Source organism: Pseudophryne corroboree, chromosome 1 (assembly GCF_028390025.1).
Source record: "Pseudophryne corroboree isolate aPseCor3 chromosome 1, aPseCor3.hap2, whole genome shotgun sequence".
In the NCBI taxonomy this organism is placed as follows: domain Eukaryota; kingdom Metazoa; phylum Chordata; class Amphibia; order Anura; family Myobatrachidae; genus Pseudophryne; species Pseudophryne corroboree.
Window position 1 is genome coordinate 1249889251 of NC_086444.1, and position 20930 is coordinate 1249910180.

The 20930-nt window shown below is 50.8% G+C and overlaps 1 protein-coding gene across 6 annotated transcripts in view; it reads right to left on the bottom strand.

Annotated features, from left to right (window-relative positions):
* Nucleotides 1–20930, bottom strand: part of M1AP (meiosis 1 associated protein) — a 186431-nt gene that overhangs the window by 19485 nt on the left and 146016 nt on the right. For 5 of the 6 annotated variants that reach the window (XM_063925955.1, XM_063925946.1, XM_063925965.1 and 2 more), the window contains one exon: nt 8063–8206. In XM_063925955.1, coding sequence (XP_063782025.1) covers nt 8063–8206 — 144 coding nt within the window. Of the gene's footprint in view, nt 1–8062; nt 8207–17581; nt 17812–20930 lie in introns of those variants that run through there. The other variant, XR_010179217.1, reaches the window with a different exon arrangement.

The following is a 20930-nucleotide window of genomic DNA, read 5'->3' on the forward strand; positions in this document are numbered from 1 at the left end:
ATTTTGGAATATTTAGAATCCACTCATGCTGTCGTAGAACTACTTAAGATAGTGCTACTCCGACCTCCAACTGTTCTCTGGACCTTGCCCTTATCAGGAAAGCGTCCATATTTCTTTTAAGAAGAATCATCATTTCGGCCATTACCTTGGTAAAGACCCGGGGTGCCGTGGACAATCCAAACGGCAGCGTCTGAACTGATAGTGACAGTTCTGTACCACGAACCTGAGGTACCCTTGGTGAGAAGGGCAAATTTGGACATGTAGGTAAGCGTCCCTGATATCCAGTGACACCATATCGTCCCCTTCTTCCTGGTTCGCTATCACTGCTCTGAGTGACTCCATCTTGATTTGAACGCTTGTATGTAAGTGTTCAAATATTTCAGATCTCACCTAGCCGTCTGGCTTCAGTACCACAATATAGTGTGGAATAATACCCCTTCCCTTGTTGTAGAAGGGGTACTTTGATTTTCACCTGCTGGGAATACAGCCTGTGAATTGTTCCCAATACTGCCTCCCTGTCGGAGGGAGACGTTGGTAAAGCAGACTTCAGGAACTTGTGAGGGGGAGACGTCTCGAATTTCCAATGTACACCTGGGATACTACGTGTAGGATCCAGGAGTCCACTTGCGAGTGAGCCCACTGCGTGCTGAAACTCTTGAGATGACCCCCCACCGCACCTGAGTCCGCTTGTACGGCCCCAGCGTCATGCTGCGGACTTGGCAGAAGCTGTGGAGGGCTTCTGTTCCTGGGAATGGGCTGCCTGCTGCAGTCTTCTTCCCTTTCCTCTACCCCTGGGCAGATATGACTGGCCCTTTTGCCCGCCTGCCCTTATGGGGACGAAAGGACTGAGACTGAAAAGACTGTGTCCTTTTCTGCTGAGATGTGACTTGGGGTAACAAAAGGTGGATTTTTCAGCTGTTGCCATGGCCACCAGGTCCGATGGACCGCCCCTTTATACGGCAATACTTCCATGTGCCGTCTGGAATCTGCATCACCTGACCACTGTCGTCTGGCAGATATGGACATCACATTTACTCGATGCCAGAATGCAAATATCCCTCTGTGCATCTCGCATATATAGAAATGCATCCTTAAAATGCTCTATAGTCAATAAAATCTTGTCCCTGTCAAGGGTATCAATATTTTCAGTCAGGAAATCCGACCAAGCCCCCTCAGCGCTGCACATCCAGGCTGAGGCGATTGCTGGTCGCAGTATAACACCAGTATATGTGTATATACTTTTAGGATATTTTTCAGCTTCCTATCAGCTGGCTCCTTGAGGGCTGCCGTATCTGGAGACGGTAACGCCACTTGTTTTTATAAGCGTGTGAGCGCCTTATTCACCCTAAGGTGTGTTTCCCAACTCGCCCTAACTTCTGGCGGGAAAGGGTATACCGCCAATAATTTTCTATCGGAGGAAACCCACGTATCATCACACACTTCATTTAATTTATCTGATTCAGGAAAAACTACAAGTAGTTTATTCACACCCTACATAATACCCTTATTTGTGGTACTTGTAGTATCAGAAATATGTAACACCTCCTTCATTGCCCTTAACATGAAACGTGTGGCCCTAAAGGAAAATACGTTTGTTTCTTCACCGTCGACACTGGAGTCAGTGTCCGTGTCTGTGTCGACCGACTGAGGTAAATGGGCGTTTTTACAAGCCCCTGACGGTGTCTGAGACGCCTGGACAGGTACTAATTTGTTTGCCGGCCGTCTCATGTCGTCAACCGACCTTGCAGCGTGTTGACATTATCACGTAATTCCTAAATAAGCCATCCATTCCAGTGTCGACTCCCTAGAGAGTGACATCACCAATACAGGCAATTTGCTCCGCCTCCTCACCAACATCGTCCTCCTACATGTCGACACACACGTACCGACACACAGCACACACACAGGGAATGCTCTGACAGAGGACAGGACCCCACTAGCCCTTTGGGGAGACAGAGGGAGAGTTTGCCAGCACACACCAAAAACGCTATAATTATACAGGGACAACCCCTTATACAAGTGTTTTCCCTTATAGCATTTTTATATATGTAATCATATCGCCAAATAAGTGCCCCCCCTCTCTGTTTTAACCCTGTTTCTGTAGTGCAGTGCAGGGGAGAGCCTGGGAGCCTTCCTCACAGCAGAGCTGAGCAGGAAAATGGCGCCGTGTGCTGAGGAGAATAGGCCCCGCCCCCTTTTCGGCGGGCTCTTCTCCCGGAGTTTGTGAGATCTGGCAGGGGTTAAATACATCCATATAGCCTCAAGGGCTATATGTGATGTATTTTAGCCATAAAAAAGGTATAATACATTGCTGCCCAGGGCGCCCCCCCCAGCGCCCTGCACCCTCAGTGACCGCCGGTATGAAGTGTGCTGACAACAATGGCGCACAGCTGCAGTGCTGTGCGCTACCTTATGAAGACTGAAAGTCTTCTGCCGCCTGTTTCTGGACCTCTGGACCTCTTCAACTTCGGCATCTGCAAGGGGGGTCGGCGGCACGGCTCCGGGACGAACCCCAGGGTGAGACCTGTGTTCCGACTCCCTCTGGAGCTAATGGTGTCCAGTAGCCTAAGAAGCAAATCCATCCTGCACGCAGGTGAGTTTTCTTCTCTCCCCTAAGTCCCTCGTAGCAGTGAGCCTGTTGCCAGCAGGACTCACTGAAAATAAAAAACCTAACTTAAACTTTTATTCTAAGCAGCTCAGGAGAGCCACCTAGATTGCACCCTTCTCGTCGGGCACAAAAATCTAACTGAGGCTTGGAGGAGGGTCATAGGGGGAGGAGCCAGTGCACACCACCTGATCCTAAAGCTTTTATTATTGTGCCCTGTCTCCTGCGGAGCCGCTATATCCCCATGGTCCTGACGGAGTCCCCAGCATCCACTAGGACGTCAGAGAAAATACAAATATGGGGCGATTCAGACCTGGTCGCTGCTGTGCGTTTTCACACAGCGGGCGATCAGCAATGGACTGCGCATGCGTATGCACGTCGGCCAACAACAACACGCATTGCCGATCAGCGACAGACTGGTGCGAAAATTAAATCCGCACAGCCATTCGCGGCTGATTGACATGAGGAGGCCGTTTGTGGGCGGTTACTGACCGTTTTCTGGGAGTGTCAGGGAAAACGCAGGCGTTACCAAGCGTTGTCAGGGCGGGTGTGTGACGTCAGCTCCGGCCCCGATCAGCCTGATTGTATGGCACTGTAGGAGTAAGTCCCAGGCTGCGCACACACTACACACACTGGAAAAACCATTCCATGGTGAGTAAGTTGGGAACGGATTTGCAGCTGTGCGCTGACTGAGGGATTTTTAGCACGGCGTACACATGCGATCGCACACATGCACGGCGAATATGCACTCCCCTTGGGCGGCGACTACCTGAACGCGGCACAACAATTTTGGCAGCCTAGCGATCAGGTCTGAACCGCTGCCATAATCTGTACCAATAAATGTGACATTCTGTTATCACCTGAAGATGGAGCTGATCTTCATCACCAATGTGTCACACAGTATAGACAGCAAATCAAAACTTAGTACAATGGTTGTGTGATGTCACTGATGCAGCAATGGTTAGAAGGATCTATGTGATGTCACCCCTGTTGTGTGATGTCACTGATGCAGCAATGGTTAGCAGGGTCTATGCATACCTCCCAACATGTCCCTCTCCAGGAGGGACACAATGCTCTGCTTCTGGACTTTTCTCTTAATTTAAGATTGCTGGCACCTGTGGTGAACAGGTTAATGGATAAGAAAGGTGTTTCAGCACAGGTGATGGCAATCATAAATTAAGAGAAAAGTCCAGGAACAGAGCATTCTGTCCCTCCTGGAGAGGGTCATGTTGGGAGGTATGTCTATGTGATGTCACCCCTGATGTGTGATGTCACTGATGCAGCAATGGTTAGCAGGGTCTATGTGATGTCACCCCTGTTGTGTGATGTCACTGATGCAGCAATGGTTAGCATGGTCTAGGTCAGAGGTTCTCAAACTTGGTCCTTGTGGGCCCACACAGTGCATGTTTTGCAGGTAACCCAGCAGGTGCACAGGTGTATTAATTACTCACTGACACATTTTGATAGGTCCACAGGTGGAGCTAATTATTATTTTACTTGTGATTCTGTGAGGAGACCTGCAAAACATGCACTGTGTGGGCCCACGAGGACCAAGTTTGAGAACCTCTGGTCTAGGTGATGTCACCTCTGTTGTGTGATGTCACTGATGCAGCAATGGTTAGCAGGATCTATGTGATGTCACCCCTTTTGTGTGATGTCACTGATGCAGCAATGGTTAGAAGGATCTATGTGATGTCACCCCTGTTGTGTGATGTCACTGATGCAGCAATGGTTAGCACGGTCTAGGTGATGTCACCCCTGTTGTGTGATGTCACTGATGCAGCAATGGTTAGAAGGGTCTAGGTGATGTCACCCCTGTTGTGTGATGTCACTGATGCAGCAATGGTTAGCAGGATCTAGGTGATGTCACCCCTGTTGTGTGATGTCACTGATGCAGCAATGGTTAGAAGGGTCTAGGTGATGTCACCCCTGTTGTGTGATGTCACTGATGCAGCAATGGTTAGCAGGGTCTATGTGATGTCACCTCTGTTGTGTGATGTCACTGATGCAGCAATGGTTAAAAGGGTCTATGTGATGTCACCCCTGTTGTGTGATGTCACTGATGCAGCAATGGTTAGAAGGGTCTATGTGATGTCACCCCTGTTGTGTGATGTCACTGATGCAGCAATGGTTAGCAGGGTCTATGTGATGTCACCCCTGTTGTGTGATGTCACTGATGCAGCAATGGTTAGCAGGGTCTATGTGATGTCACCCCTGTTGTGTGATGTCACTGATGCAGCAATGGTTAGCATGGTCTAGGTCAGAGGTTCTCAAACTTGGTCCTTGTGGGCCCACACAGTGCATGTTTTGCAGGTAACCCAGCAGGTGCACAGGTGTATTAATTACTCACTGACACATTTTGATAGGTCCACAGGTGGAGCTAATTATTATTTTACTTGTGATTCTGTGAGGAGACCTGCAAAACATGCACTGTGTGGGCCCACGAGGACCAAGTTTGAGAACCTCTGGTCTAGGTGATGTCACCTCTGTTGTGTGATGTCACTGATGCAGCAATGGTTAGCAGGATCTATGTGATGTCACCCCTGTTGTGTGATGTCACTGATGCAGCAATGGTTAGCACGGTCTAGGTGATGTCACCCCTGTTGTGTGATGTCACTGATGCAGCAATGGTTAGAAGGGTCTAGGTGATGTCACCCCTGTTGTGTGATGTCACTGATGCAGCAATGGTTAGCAGGATCTAGGTGATGTCACCCCTGTTGTGTGATGTCACTGATGCAGCAATGGTTAGAAGGGTCTAGGTGATGTCACCCCTGTTGTGTGATGTCACTGATGCAGCAATGGTTAGCAGGGTCTATGTGATGTCACCTCTGTTGTGTGATGTCACTGATGCAGCAATGGTTAAAAGGGTCTATGTGATGTCACCCCTGTTGTGTGATGTCACTGATGCAGCAATGGTTAGAAGGGTCTATGTGATGTCACCCCTGTTGTGTGATGTCACTGATGCAGCAATGGTTAGCAGGGTCTATGTGATGTCACCCCTGTTGTGTGATGTCACTGATGCAGCAATGGTTAGCAGGGTCTATGTTAGGGGTGGGCAACATGCGGCCCACGGGCCGGATGCGGCCCGCGAACCGATTCTGCCTGGCCCGCTGTCCCATACCACTGTGCAATGACAAGCGGCCCGGCTGAGCCGCTTGTCATTGCGCTACGAAGCTCCGAGACGCAGCGCCGCTGAGGAAATACCCGGACTGCTGACCGGGATTTCCTCTGTGACATCAGGCGCTGGGCGGCATAGGGGCGGAGCCACGGCAGGAGAGTGCAGCGGGTAGCAGCAGCGGCTCTGCGCAGCGGGCAGCGGATCTGGCAGGGAAGGTGGATAATCTGGGCAGCAGATCTGCCACAGTGAAAAAAACACATCTAAGGTAAAGCTGCTATATGGGTACGGGGGGGGGGAGGGGGCGGGGGGAGGAGGAGGAGGGCGGGGGGGAGAGTGGAGAGGAGGGGGGTAGAGACTGCTGTATAGGTTCAGGGGAAGGGGTGAAGGGGGGTATTGACTGCTATGTGGGTTCAGGGGTGGGGGAAGGGGGGTAGAGACTACTATATGGGTTTAAGGGAGAGGGGAGCTGTGAATACGATTGATAACAGCATTACACAGGATGCTGTTTGTTTGTTTGTTTGTTTTCAGCAGTTTTTTATTTTTATTTTTTTTATTACTGGATATGTTTTTTAAGCCAAGTACCCACGGGCCGATTTGGGAGAGATGTGTGCTGAGCGAACCGCTCAGCACACATTTCTCCTGCCGCTCAGCACAGCGCGATCTGTGCTGACCGTGCGGGGGGAGACGAGGGGGGCGCTCACTTCACCCAGCGGGTGAAGTGAGCGACCCGCTAGATTGGCCTGCATGCAATCTAGCAGCAGCGATAGCGATGTGCGGGGCCGCGCATCGCTATCGCTGAGGGGGCTACACACATGGTGTGTGTGTGTTTTTACAGTTATATATATACATATGTGTATATATATATATATATATATATATATATATATAATGGATGGAGACAGGCGGCACTCAAGCAGCCTCAAATAGAGTGAAAAAAGCGGTCCGTTTATTGATCCATATTGGATCAATAAACGGACCGCTTTTTTCACTCTATTTGAGTCTGCTTGAGTGCCGCCTGTCTCCATCCATTATATTGAGGATCAGCATTGTTTCTCTAGGAGGGCACTGCAGCACATTGCCATTTGGAGAGGGAGTGCCGGGATTACTACACTTTGTGTATATATATATAAAAAACTATGGGCCTAATTCAGAACTGATCGCTAGGGTGTGATTTTTGCACTGCTACGATCAGGTAGTCACCGCCTACAGGGGGAGGAGGGTAATCGCATGTGCAGGAGAGCTGCAGAAACAGAAGTTTGTGCAGTCTCTGCGCAGCCCAGGACTTACTCTTCCAGTGGGATGATCGGGGCCGGAGCTGACGTCAGAAACCCTCCCTCCAAACGCCTGGTCTCTCCTGCATTTTTCCGTGCACTCCTCTAAACCGGTCAGTTACCACCCACAAACGGCCTCTTTCTGTCAATCACCTTGCGATCGCCTGTACGATCGCTTTGTTCGCACCATCCCATCACTGCCCGACGCTCCCCAGCGCGGCGGACCGACGTGCCTGCGCACTGCAATGCATGCGCAGTTCAGACCCGATCATCTGCTGTGCGAAAATACACAGCTGCGACCGGGTCAGAATTGGGCCCTATAACGGGTCTTATTTTTCAGCAACTGCTGACTAAGAAGCTGATTCAGACCTGATCACTGTGCTGCAAATTTTGCTGTCCTGCGTTCGGGTAGTCGCCGCCCCCAGGGGGAATGTAAATTCACCCGTGCAAGTGTACGATCGTATGTGTACGCAGAGCTGCAAAAATCTACTTTGTGCAGTCTCTGCGCAGCCCAGGACTTACTCCTACAAATATTTGTCATTCATATTAGTCCCCGCCCATGTGTGTGGCCCTCGAACATTCACTGGAAGTGTTAAGCGGCCCCCCAGCTGAAATAATTGCCCACCCCTGGTCTATGTGATGTCACCCCTGTTGTGTGATGTCACTGATGCAGCAATGGTTAGCAGGGTCTATGTGATGTCACCTCTGTTGTGTGATGTCACTGATGCAGCAATGGTTAAAAGGGTCTATGTGATGTCACCCCTGTTGTGTGATGTCACTGATGCAGCAATGGTTAGAAGGGTCTATGTGATGTCACCCCTGTTGTGTGATGTCACTGATGCAGCAATGGTTAGCAGGGTCTATGTGATGTCACCATGAAGTTGGGGTTGTGTGCTTTATATAAGTGTAGAAGGCAGAATGTAACTAATAAGATGGTTATATAACATACTGACACTCTAAGTGGTGTAACGTCATATTCTGTTCCCTGCCGTGAAACATACAATGCAATATTGTAATGTGATCACCGGTATACAATGACAACTACACAGAAAGAAGAGATGGGTTTACCTGCCGGCTGTGCCCTGGTAATATAGATGTGTGACGGCCAGGAACCGGGGATCGGCTGAGGGTAACCTGGAGATGTCTGTACAGATTACATGTCACCTGCAGCGGGTTATACACGGAATCCACAGCGAGGCAGCGGAGGGCGTCCTGCATGTAACAGAAGACAGCGACCACTGAGTGCTGACATTTCCCTGCCTGACCCCTCTTATGCCCAAATAATCCCCTCACCCACCATGGTGTATTCATTACGACAATCTACTGCCCCTCTCTCCGCCTCTCAAGTGCACTGTATGTATCGCAGTCTCTGATCTCTGTAACCCTCCTTCCCTCACTCACACCATTCTATCCGTGTAACCCTCCTTCCCCCACACACATCATTCTATCCGTGTAACGCTCCTTCCCTCACACACACCATTCTATCCGTGTAACGCTCCGTCCCTCACACACACCATTCTATCCGTGTAACACTCCTTCCCTCACTCACACCATTCTATCCGTGTAACACTCCTTCCCTCACACACACCATTCTATCCATGTAACGCTCCTTCCCTCACACACCATTCTATCCGTGTAACACTCCTTCCCTCACACACACCATTCTATCCATGTAACACGCATTCCCTCACACACACCATTCTATCCGTGTAACGCTCCTTCCCTCACACACCATTCTATCCGTGTAACGCTCCTTCCCTCACACACACCATTCTATCCATGTAACACGCATTCCCTCACACACACCATTCTATCCGTGTAACGCTCCTTCCCTCACACACCATTCTATCCGTGTAACGCTCCTTCCCTCACACACACCATTCTATCCATGTAACACGCATTCCCTCACACACACCATTCTATCCGTGTAACGCTCCTTCCCTCACACACACCATTCTATCCGTGTAACACTCCTTCCCTCACACACACCATTCTATCCATGTAACACGCATTCCCTCACACACACCATTCTATCCGTGTAACGCTCCTTCCCTCACACACCATTCTATCCGTGTAACGCTCCTTCCCTCACACACACCATTCTATCCATGTAACACGCATTCCCTCACACACACCATTCTATCCGTGTAACGCTCCTTCCCTCACACACCATTCTATCCGTGTAACGCTCCTTCCCTCACACACACCATTCTATCCATGTAACACGCATTCCCTCACACACACCATTCTATCCGTGTAACGCTCCGTCCCTCACACACACCATTCTATCCGTGTAACGCTCCTTCCCTCACACACCATTCTATCCGTGTAACGCTCCTTCCCTCACACACACCATTCTATCCATGTAACACGCATTCCCTCACAAACACCATTCTATCCGTGTAACGCTCCTTCCCTCACTCACACCATTCTATCCATGTAACACTCCTTCCCTCACACACACCACTCTATCCTTGTAACGCTCCTTCTCTCACACACACCATTCTATCCGTGTAACGCTCCGTTCCTCACACACACCATTATATCCGTGTAACGCTCCGTTCCTCACACACACCATTCTATCCGTGTAACGCTCCTTCCCTCACACACACCATTCTATCCGTGTAACGCTCCGTCCCTCACACACACCATTCTATTCGTGTAACGCTCCTTCCCGCACACACACCATTCTATCCGTGTAACGCTCCGTTCCTCACACACACTATTCTATCCGTGTAACGCTCCTTCCCTCACACACACCATTCTATCCGTGTAACGTTCCGTCCCTCACACACACCATTCTGTCCGTGTAACGCTCCGTCCCTCACACACACCATTCTATCCTTGTAATGCTCCTTCCCTCACACACACCATTCTATCCGTGTAACGCTCCTTCCCTCACACACACCATTCTATCCGTGTAACGCTCCTTCTCTCACTCACACCATTCTATCCGTGTAACGCTCCTTCTCTCACACACACCATTCTATCCGTGTAACGCTCCTTCTCTCACACACACCATTCTATCCGTGTAACGCTCCTTCTCTCACACACACCATTCTATCCGTGTAACGCTCCTTCCCTCACACACACCATTCTATCCGTGTAACGCTCCTTCCCTCACACACACCATTCTATCCGTGTAACGCTCCTTCCCTCACACACACCATTCTATCCGTGTAACGCTCCGTTCCTCACACACACCATTCTATCCGTGTAACGCTCCGTTCCTCACACACACCATTCTATCCGTGTAACGCTCCTTCCCTCACACACACCATTCTATCCGTGTAACGCTCCGTCCCTCACACACACCATTCTATTCATGTAACGCTCCTTCCCGCACACACACCATTCTATCCGTGTAACGCTCCGTTCCTCACACACACCATTCTATCCGTGTAACGCTCCTTCCCTCACACACACCATTCTATCCGTGTAACGCTCCGTCTCTCACACACACCATTCTATCCGTGTAACGCTCCGTCCCTCACACACACCATTCTATTCGTGTAACGCTCCTTCCCTCACACACACCATTCTATCCGTGTAACGCTCCTTCCCTCACACACACCATTCTATCCGTGTAACGCTCCTTCTCTCACTCACACCATTCTATCCGTGTAACGCTCCGTCCCTCACACACACCATTCTATCCGTGTAACACTCCTTCCCTCACTCACACCATTCTATCCGTGTAACACTCCTTCCCTCACACACACCATTCTATCCATGTAACGCTCCTTCCCTCACACACCATTCTATCCGTGTAACACTCCTTCCCTCACACACACCATTCTATCCATGTAACACGCATTCCCTCACACACACCATTCTATCCGTGTAACGCTCCTTCCCTCACACACCATTCTATCCGTGTAACGCTCCTTCCCTCACACACACCATTCTATCCATGTAACACGCATTCCCTCACACACACCATTCTATCCGTGTAACGCTCCTTCCCTCACACACCATTCTATCCGTGTAACGCTCCTTCCCTCACACACACCATTCTATCCATGTAACACGCATTCCCTCACACACACCATTCTATCCGTGTAACGCTCCTTCCCTCACACACCATTCTATCCGTGTAACGCTCCTTCCCTCACACACACCATTCTATCCATGTAACACGCATTCCCTCACACACACCATTCTATCCGTGTAACGCTCCTTCCCTCACACACCATTCTATCCGTGTAACGCTCCTTCCCTCACACACACCATTCTATCCATGTAACACGCATTCCCTCACACACACCATTCTATCCGTGTAACGCTCCGTCCCTCACACACACCATTCTATCCGTGTAACGCTCCTTCCCTCACACACCATTCTATCCGTGTAACGCTCCTTCCCTCACACACACCATTCTATCCATGTAACACGCATTCCCTCACACACACCATTCTATCCGTGTAACGCTCCTTCCCTCACTCACACCATTCTATCCATGTAACACTCCTTCCCTCACACACACCACTCTATCCTTGTAACGCTCCTTCTCTCACACACACCATTCTATCCGTGTAACGCTCCGTTCCTCACACACACCATTATATCCGTGTAACGCTCCGTTCCTCACACACACCATTCTATCCGTGTAACGCTCCTTCCCTCACACACACCATTCTATCCGTGTAACGCTCCGTCCCTCACACACACCATTCTATTCGTGTAACGCTCCTTCCCGCACACACACCATTCTATCCGTGTAAGGCTCCGTTCCTCACACACACCATTCTATCCGTGTAACGCTCCTTCCCTCACACACACCATTCTATCCGTGTAACGTTCCGTCCCTCACACACACCATTCTGTCCGTGTAACGCTCCGTCCCTCACACACACCATTCTATCCTTGTAATGCTCCTTCCCTCACACACACCATTCTATCCGTGTAACGCTCCTTCCCTCACACACACCATTCTATCCGTGTAACGCTCCTTCTCTCACTCACACCATTCTATCCGTGTAACGCTCCTTCTCTCACACACACCATTCTATCCGTGTAACGCTCCTTCTCTCACACACCATTCTATCCGTGTAACGCTCCTTCTCTCACACACACCATTCTATCCGTGTAACGCTCCTTCCCTCACACACACCATTCTATCCGTGTAACGCTCCTTCCCTCACACACACCATTCTATCCGTGTAACGCTCCTTCCCTCACACACACCATTCTATCCGTGTAACGCTCCGTTCCTCACACACACCATTCTATCCGTGTAACGCTCCGTTCCTCACACACACCATTCTATCCGTGTAACGCTCCTTCCCTCACACACACCATTCTATCCGTGTAACGCTCCGTCCCTCACACACACCATTCTATTCATGTAACGCTCCTTCCCGCACACACACCATTCTATCCGTGTAACGCTCCGTTCCTCACACACACCATTCTATCCGTGTAACGCTCCTTCCCTCACACACACCATTCTATCCGTGTAACGCTCCGTCTCTCACACACACCATTCTATCCGTGTAACGCTCCGTCCCTCACACACACCATTCTATTCGTGTAACGCTCCTTCCCTCACACACACCATTCTATCCGTGTAACGCTCCTTCCCTCACACACACCATTCTATCCGTGTAACGCTCCTTCTCTCACTCACACCATTCTATCCGTGTAACGCTCCTTCTCTCACACACCATTCTATCCGTGTAACGCTCCTTTTCACACACACACCATTCTATCCGTGTAACGCTCCTTCTCTCACACACACCATTCTATCCGTGTAACGCTCCTTCCCTCACACACACCATTCTATCCGTGTAACGCTCCTTCCCTCACACACATCATTCTATCCGTGTAACGCTCCGTTCCTCACTTACACCATTCTATCCGTGTAACGCTCCGTCCCTCACTTACACTATTCTATCCGTGTAACACTCCGTCCCTCACTCACACCATTCTATCCGTGTAACGCTCCTTCCCTCACACACACCATTCTATCCGTGTAACGCTCCTTCCCTCACACACACCATTCTATCCGTGTAACGCTCCTTCCCTCACACACATCATTCTATCCGTGTAACGCTCCGTTCCTCACACACACCATTCTATCCGTGTAACGCTCCGCCCCTCACTTACACCATTCTATCCGTGTAACACTCCGTCCCTCACTCACACCATTATATCCGTGTAACGCTCCTTCCCTCACACACACCATTCTATCCGTGTAACGCTCCTTCCCTCACACACACCATTCTATCCGTGTAACGCTCCGTTCCTCACACACACCATTCTATCCGTGTAACGCTCCGTTCCTCACACACACCATTCTATCCGTGTAACGCTCCTTCCCTCACACACACCATTCTATCCGTGTAACGCTCCTTCCGTCACACACATCATTCTATCCGTGTAACGCTCCGTTCCTCACACACACCATTCTATCCGTGTAACGCTCCGTCCCTCACTTACACCATTCTATCCGTGTAACACTTCGTCCCTCACTCACACTATTCTATCCGTGTAACGCTCCTTCCCTCACACACACCATTCTATCCGTGTAACGCTCCTTCCCTCACACACACCATTCTATCCGTGTAACGCTCCTTCCCTCACACACACCATTCTATCCGTGTAACGCTCCGTCCCTCACACACCATTCTATTCGTGTAACGCTCCTTCCCGCACACACACCATTCTATCCGTGTAACGCTCCTTCCCTCACTCACACCATTCTAACCGCGTAACGCTCGTTCCCTCACACACACCATTCTATCCGTGTAACGCTCCTTCCCTCACTCACACCATTCTATCCGTGTAACGCTCCTTCCCTCACTCACACCATTCTATCCGTGTAACGCTCCTTCCCTCACTCACACCATTCTATCCGTGTACCGCTCCTTCCCTCACACACACCATTCTATCCGTGTAACGCTCCTTCCCTCACACACATCATTCTATCCGTGTAACGCTCCTTCTCTCACTCACACCATTCTATCCGTGTAACGCTCCTTCTCTCACACACACCATTCTATCCGTGTAACGCTCCTTCTCTCACACACACCATTCTATCCGTGTAACGCTCCTTCCCTCACACACACCATTCTATCCGTGTAACGCTCCATCCCTCACACACCATTCTATCCGTGTAACGCTCCTTCCCTCACACACACCATTCTATCCGTGTAACGCTCCTTCCCTCACACACATCATTCTATCCGTGTAACGCTCCGTTCCTCACACACACCATTCTATCCGTGTAACGCTCCGTCCCTCACTTACACCATTCTATCCGTGTAACACTCCGTCCCTCACTCACACCATTCTATCCGTGTAACACTCCGTCCCTTACTCACACCATTCTATCCGTGTAACGCTCCTTCCCTCACACACACCATTCTATCCGTGTAACGCTCCTTCCCTCACTCACTCCATTCTATCCGTGTAACGCTCCTTCTCTCACACACACCATTCTATCCGTGTAACGCTCCGTCCCTCACACACACCATTCTATCCGTGTAACGCTCCTTCCCTCACACACACCATTCTATCCGTGTAACGCTCCTTCCCTCACACACACCATTCTATCCGTGTAACGCTCCTTCCATCACTCACACCATTCTATCCGTGTAACGCTCCTTCCCTCACACACACCATTCTATCCGTGTAACGCTTCTTCCCTCACACACACCATTCTATCCGTGTAACGCTCCTTCCCTCACACACATCATTCTATCCGTGTAACGCTCCGTTCCTCACACACACCATTCTATCCGTGCAACGCTCCTTCCCTCACACACACCATTCTATCCGTGTAACGCTCCGTCCCTCACACACACCATTCTATTCGTGTAACGCTCCTTCCCGCACACACACCATTCTATCCGTGTAGCGCTCCGTTCCTCACACACACCATTCTATCCGTGTAACGCTCCTTCCCTCACACACACCATTCTATCCGTGTAACGCTCCGTCCCTCACACACACCATTCTATCCGTGTAACGCTCCTTCCCGCACACACACCATTCTATCCATGTAACGCTCATTCCCTCACTCACACCCTTCTATCCGTGTAACGCTCATTCCCTCACTCACACCATTCTATCCGTGTCACGCTCCTTCCCTCACTCACACCATTCTATCCGTGTAACGCTCCTTCCATCACTCACACCATTCTATCCGCGTAACGCTCCTTCCCTCACTCACACCATTCTAACCGCGTAACGCTTGTTCCCTCACACACACCATTCTATCCGTGTAACGCTCCTTCCCTCACTCACACCATTCTATCCGTGTAACGCTCCTTCCCTCACTCACACCATTCTATCCGTGTAACGCTCCTTCCCTCACTCACACCATTCTATCCGTGTACCGCTCCTTCCCTCACACACACCATTCTATCCGTGTAACGCTCCTTCCCTCACACACACCATTCTATCCGTGTAACGCTCCTTCTCTCACACACACCATTCTATCCGTGTAACGCTCCTTCTCTCACACACACCATTCTATCCGTGTAACGCTCCTTCTCTCACACACACCATTCTATCCGTGTAACGCTCCTTCTCTCACACACACCATTCTATCCGTGTAACGCTCCTTCCCTCACACACATCATTCTATCCGTGTAACGCTCCTTCCCTCACACACATCATTCTATCCGTGTAACGCTCCGTTCCTCACACACACCATTCTATCCTTGTAACGCTCCGTCCCTCACTTACACCATTCTATCCGTGTAACACTCCGTCCCTCACACACACCATTCTATCCGTGTAACGCTCCTTCCCTCACACACACCATTCTATCCGTGTAACGCTCCTTCCATCACTCACACCATTCTTTCCGTGTAACGCTCCTTCCCTCACTCACACCATTCTAACCGCGTAACGCTCGTTCCCTCACACACACCATTCTATCCGTGTAACGCTCCTTCCCTCACACACACCATTCTATCCGTGTAACGCTCCTTCCATCACTCACACCATTCTATCCGTGTAACGCTCCTTCCCTCACACACACCATTCTATCCGTGTAACGCTTCTTCCCTCACACACACCATTCTATCCGTGTAACGCTCCTTCCCTCACTCACACCATTCTATCCGTGTACCGCTCCTTCCCTCACACACACCATTCTATCCGTGTAACGCTCCTTCCCTCACACACACCATTCTATCCGTGTAACGCTCCTTCTCTCACACACACCATTCTATCCGTGTAACGCTCCTTCCCTCACACACATCATTCTATCCGTGTAACGCTCCGTTCCTCACACACACCATTCTATCCGTGTAACGCTCCTTCCCTCACTCACTCCATTCTATCCGTGTAACGCTCCTTCCTCACACACACCATTCTATCCGTGTAACGCTCCTTCCCTCACTCACTCCATTCTATCCGTGTAACTCTCCTTCCCTCACATACACCATTCTATCCGTGTAACCCTCCTTCCCTCACTCACACCATTCTATCCGTGTAACGCTCCTTCCTGCACACACACCATTCTATCCGTGTAACGCTCCTTCCCTCACACACACCATTCTGTCCGTGTAACGCTCCTTCCCTCACTCACTCCATTCTATCCGTGTAACGCTCCTTCTCTCACACACACCATTCTATCCGTGTAACGCTCCGTCCCTCACACACACCATTCTATCCGTGTAACTCTCCTTCCCTCACTCACACCATTCTATCCGTGTTACGCTCCTTCCCTCACACACACCATTCTATCCGTGTAACTCTCCTTCCCTCACTCACTCCATTCTATCCGTGTAACGCTCCTTCCCTCACACACACCATTCTATCCGTGTAACGCTCCGTCTCTCACTTGCACCATTCTATCCGTGTAACGCTCCTTCCCTCACTCACACCATTCTATCCGTGTTACGCTCCTTCCCTCACACACACCATTCTATCCGTGTAACGCTCCGTCCCTCACTTGCACCATTCTATCCGTGTAACGCTCCTTCCCTCACACACACCATTCTATCCGTGTAACGCTCCTTCCTCACACACACCATTCTATCCGTGTAACGCTCCTTCCCTCACTCACACCATTCTACTTTTAGACTTAATTCAGCATGGATCGTTTTGCACATCTACAATCCATTACACTGACATGCGGGGGGACGCCCAGCACAGGGCAACTCTGCCCCATATGCCGGTTCCTGCCCCCCCTCCCCGCACACACATGTGATAGCATTGCACCGCGTCAAGTTTAGGGGAGTCCTCGGCCTTTGCAGCCTGTGAAGGCAGACGGTTACCTGACATGTTTAGGGTCGCAGCGGCTGCGTGTGAGGTCACGCAGCCTATGCGGCCCACCACATAAACTGTCCAGACACGCCTTCTCTCGCCCTGCAAATGCCTCTACCTGTCAATCGGGCAGAGGCTTCTACACATGCGCACGCTGACGCAGGAGCGTTCCATGCTGAATTAGGCCCAGACACCTGTGGAACTGGTGGTTCTGTCTTATAGATCTCATAGATGAAGATGGAACTATTCTCAGAACCATGCACAAGCATTCATTCCTGTTTGTGCGCACATGCCTACACAGCTGCAAATTACTAAACTAAGCAAGGTGAAGCTTCCGGACAGAGACTGATATAGACGCTTACCGGAGCCAGTGCTAAGTCCTCAGCAACTGTGTACGCCAGTGGTTCTCAAACTGTGTGCCGTGGCTCCCTGGGGTGCCTCGGGACACTTGCAGGGGTGCCCTGGGTTGGTGGTCCAGGACCAAATCAAATTATTTATGGTCAATATAATGGGAAAAACCAGTGCTGGTGGCTGCCAGTCATAAAATATGTGGACAAAGAAGTGAATCCTGTCCTTCACCACACAATTGAGCCTGAGGATGACATATAAACGCAATGTACTTCATTTAATATTTATTTCACATTTTCCACATAAGAAACTTTTGGCCTAGGTATGCCGTGAAAAAATTCTCATGCCGTGGTTAAAAAAAGTTTGGTAACCACTGGTGTACGTATACGCAGCATCGATGCAACAACGAGGAACATCGACTGACCGAGTACATCTATAGATACTATGGATACGCAGACTGTCAGTAGCGATGCTGCAGCCATGGCCAGACGGATATAGGCCCTCATTCCGAGTTGTTCGCTCGCAAGGCGATTTTAGCAGTATTGCACACGCTAAGCCGCCGCCTACTGGGAGTGAATCTTAGCTTCTTAAAATTGCGAACGAAAGATTCGCAATATTGCGATTACACATCTCGTAGCAGTTTCAGAGTAGCTTCAGACTTACTCGGCATCTGCGATCAGTTCAGTGCTTATCGTTCCTGGTTTGACGTCACAAACACACCCAGCGTTCGCCCAGACACTCCTCCGTTTCTCCGGCCACTCCTGCGTTTTTTCCGGAAACGGTAGCGTTTTTTCCCACACGCCCATAAAATGGCCTGTTTCCGCCCAGTAACACCCATTTCCTGTCAATCACATTACGATCGCAGGAGCGAAGAAAAAGCCGTGAGTAAAAATACTATCTTCATTGCAAAATTACTTGGCGCAGTCGCAGTGCGGACATTACGCATGCGCACTAAGCGGAAAATCACTGCGATGCGATGAAATTTACCGAGCGAACGACTCGGAATGAGGGCCTTAGACTGGTGAGGTGCGTATCCTAATTTACATATCAATTGCAGTGTAAGAAGAACATAAAAACTACACTAGGGTTAATTTGTTTTGTGAGACAATTAACACCTGGCTTTGCGCTAAACATTCCACCTATCTGCCTGGCTTTGCGCTAAACATTCCCCCGATCCGCCTGGCTGTGTATTAAACATTCCCCATATCCACCTGGCTGTGCGCTAAACATTCCCCTGATCCTCCAGGCTGCGCGCTAAACATTCCCCTAATCCGCCTGGCTGTGCGCTAAACATTCCCCTAATCCGCCTGGCTGTGCGCTAAACATTCCCCTAATCCGCCTGGCTGTGCGCTAAACATTCCCCTAATCCGCCTCGCTGTGCGCTAAACATTCCCCTGATCCTCCAGGCTGTGCGCTAAACATTCCCCTGATCCTCCAGGCTGCGCGCTAAACATTCCCCTAATCCGCCTGGCTGTGCGCTAAACATTCCCCTAATCCGCCTGGCTGTGCGCTAAACATTCCCCTAATCCGCCTCGCTGTGCGCTAAACATTCCCCAGATCCTTCTGGCTGTGCGCTAAATATTCCCCAGATCCTTCTGGCTGTGCGCTAAACATTCCCCCGATCCTTCTGGCTGTGCGCTAAACATTCCCCCAATCCACCTGGCTGTGCGCTAAACATTCCCCAGATCCTCTTGGCTGTGCGCTAAACATTCCCCCGATCCACCTGGCTGTGCGCTAAACTTTCCTCAGATCCGCCTGGCTGTGCGCTAAACATTCCCCAGATCCGCCTGGCTGTGCGCTAAACATTCCCCAGATCCGCCTGGCTGCGCACTAAACATTCCCCAGATCCTCCTGGCTGCGCGCTAAACATTCCCCAGATCCTCCTTGCTGTGCGCTAAACATTCCCCCAATCCACCTGGCTGTGCGCTAAACATTCTCCAGATCCTCTTGGCTGTGCGCTAAACATTCCCCCGATCCTCCTGGCTGTGCGCTAAACTTTCCTCAGATCCGCCTGGCTGTGCGCTAAACATTTTCCAGATCCGCCTGGCTGTGCGCTAAACATTCCCCAGATCCTCCTGGCTGTGCGCTAAACATTCCCCCGATCCGCCTGGCTGTGCGCCAAACATTCCCCCAATCCGCCTGGCTGCGCTAAACATTCCCCCGATCCGCCGGGCTTTGCGCTAAACATTCTCTAGATCTGCCGGGCTGTGCGCTAAACATTCCCTAGATCTGCCTGGCTGTGCGCTAAACATTCCCCCGATCCGCCTTGTTTATGCTCTAAACATTCCCCCAATCCGCCTGGCTGTGCGCTAAACATTCTCTAGATCTGCCGGGCTGTGCGCCAAACATTCCCCCAATCCACCTGGCTGTGCGCTAAACATTCCCCCGATCCGCCTGGCTGTGCGCTAAACATTCCCCCAATTTGCCTGGCTGTGCGCTAAACATTCCCCTAATCTGCCTGGCTGTGCACTAAATATTCCCCTAATCCGCCTGGCTGTGCGCTAAACATTCCCCTGATCCGCCTGGCTCTGCACTAAACATTCCCCCAATCCTCCTGGCTGTGCGCTAAACATTCCCCTAATTGGCCTGGCTGTGCACTAAACATTCCCCTAATCCTCTTGGCTGTGCGCAAAACATTCCCCAGATCCGCCTGGCTGTGCGCTAAACATTCCCCCGATCCTCCTGGCTGTGCGCTGAACATTCCCCCGATCCTCCTGGCTGTGCGCTAAACATTCCCCCGATCCTCCTGGCTGTGCGCTAAACATTCCTCAGATCCGCCTGGCTGTGCGCTAAACATTCCCCAGATCCGCCTGGCTGTGCGCTAAACATTCCCCAGATCCTCCTGGCTGTGCGCTAAACATTCCCCAGATCCTCCTTGCTGTGCGCTAAACATTCCCCAGATCCTCCTGGCTGTGCGCTAAACATTCCCCAGATCCTCCTGGCTGTGCGCTAAGCATTCCCCAGATCCTCCTGGCTGTGCGCTAAACATTCCCCCGATCCTCCTGGCTGTGCGCCAAACATTCCCCCAAACCGCCTGGCTGTGCGCTAAACATTCCCCCGATCCGCCGGGATCTGCGCTAAACATTCCCTAGATCCGCCTGGCTGTGCGATAAACATTCCCCCGATCCGCCTTGTTTGTGCGCTAAACATCCTCTCAATCCGCCTGGCTGTGCGCTAAACATCCCCTCGATCCGCCTGACTGTGCGCAAAACATTCCACGGATCCGCCTGGCTGTGCGCTAAACATTCCACAGATCCGCCTGGCTGTGCGCTAAACATTCTACAGATCCGCCTGGCTGTGCGCTAAATATTCCACAGATCCGCCTGGCTGTGCGCTAAAAATTCCCCTAATCCGCCTGGCTGT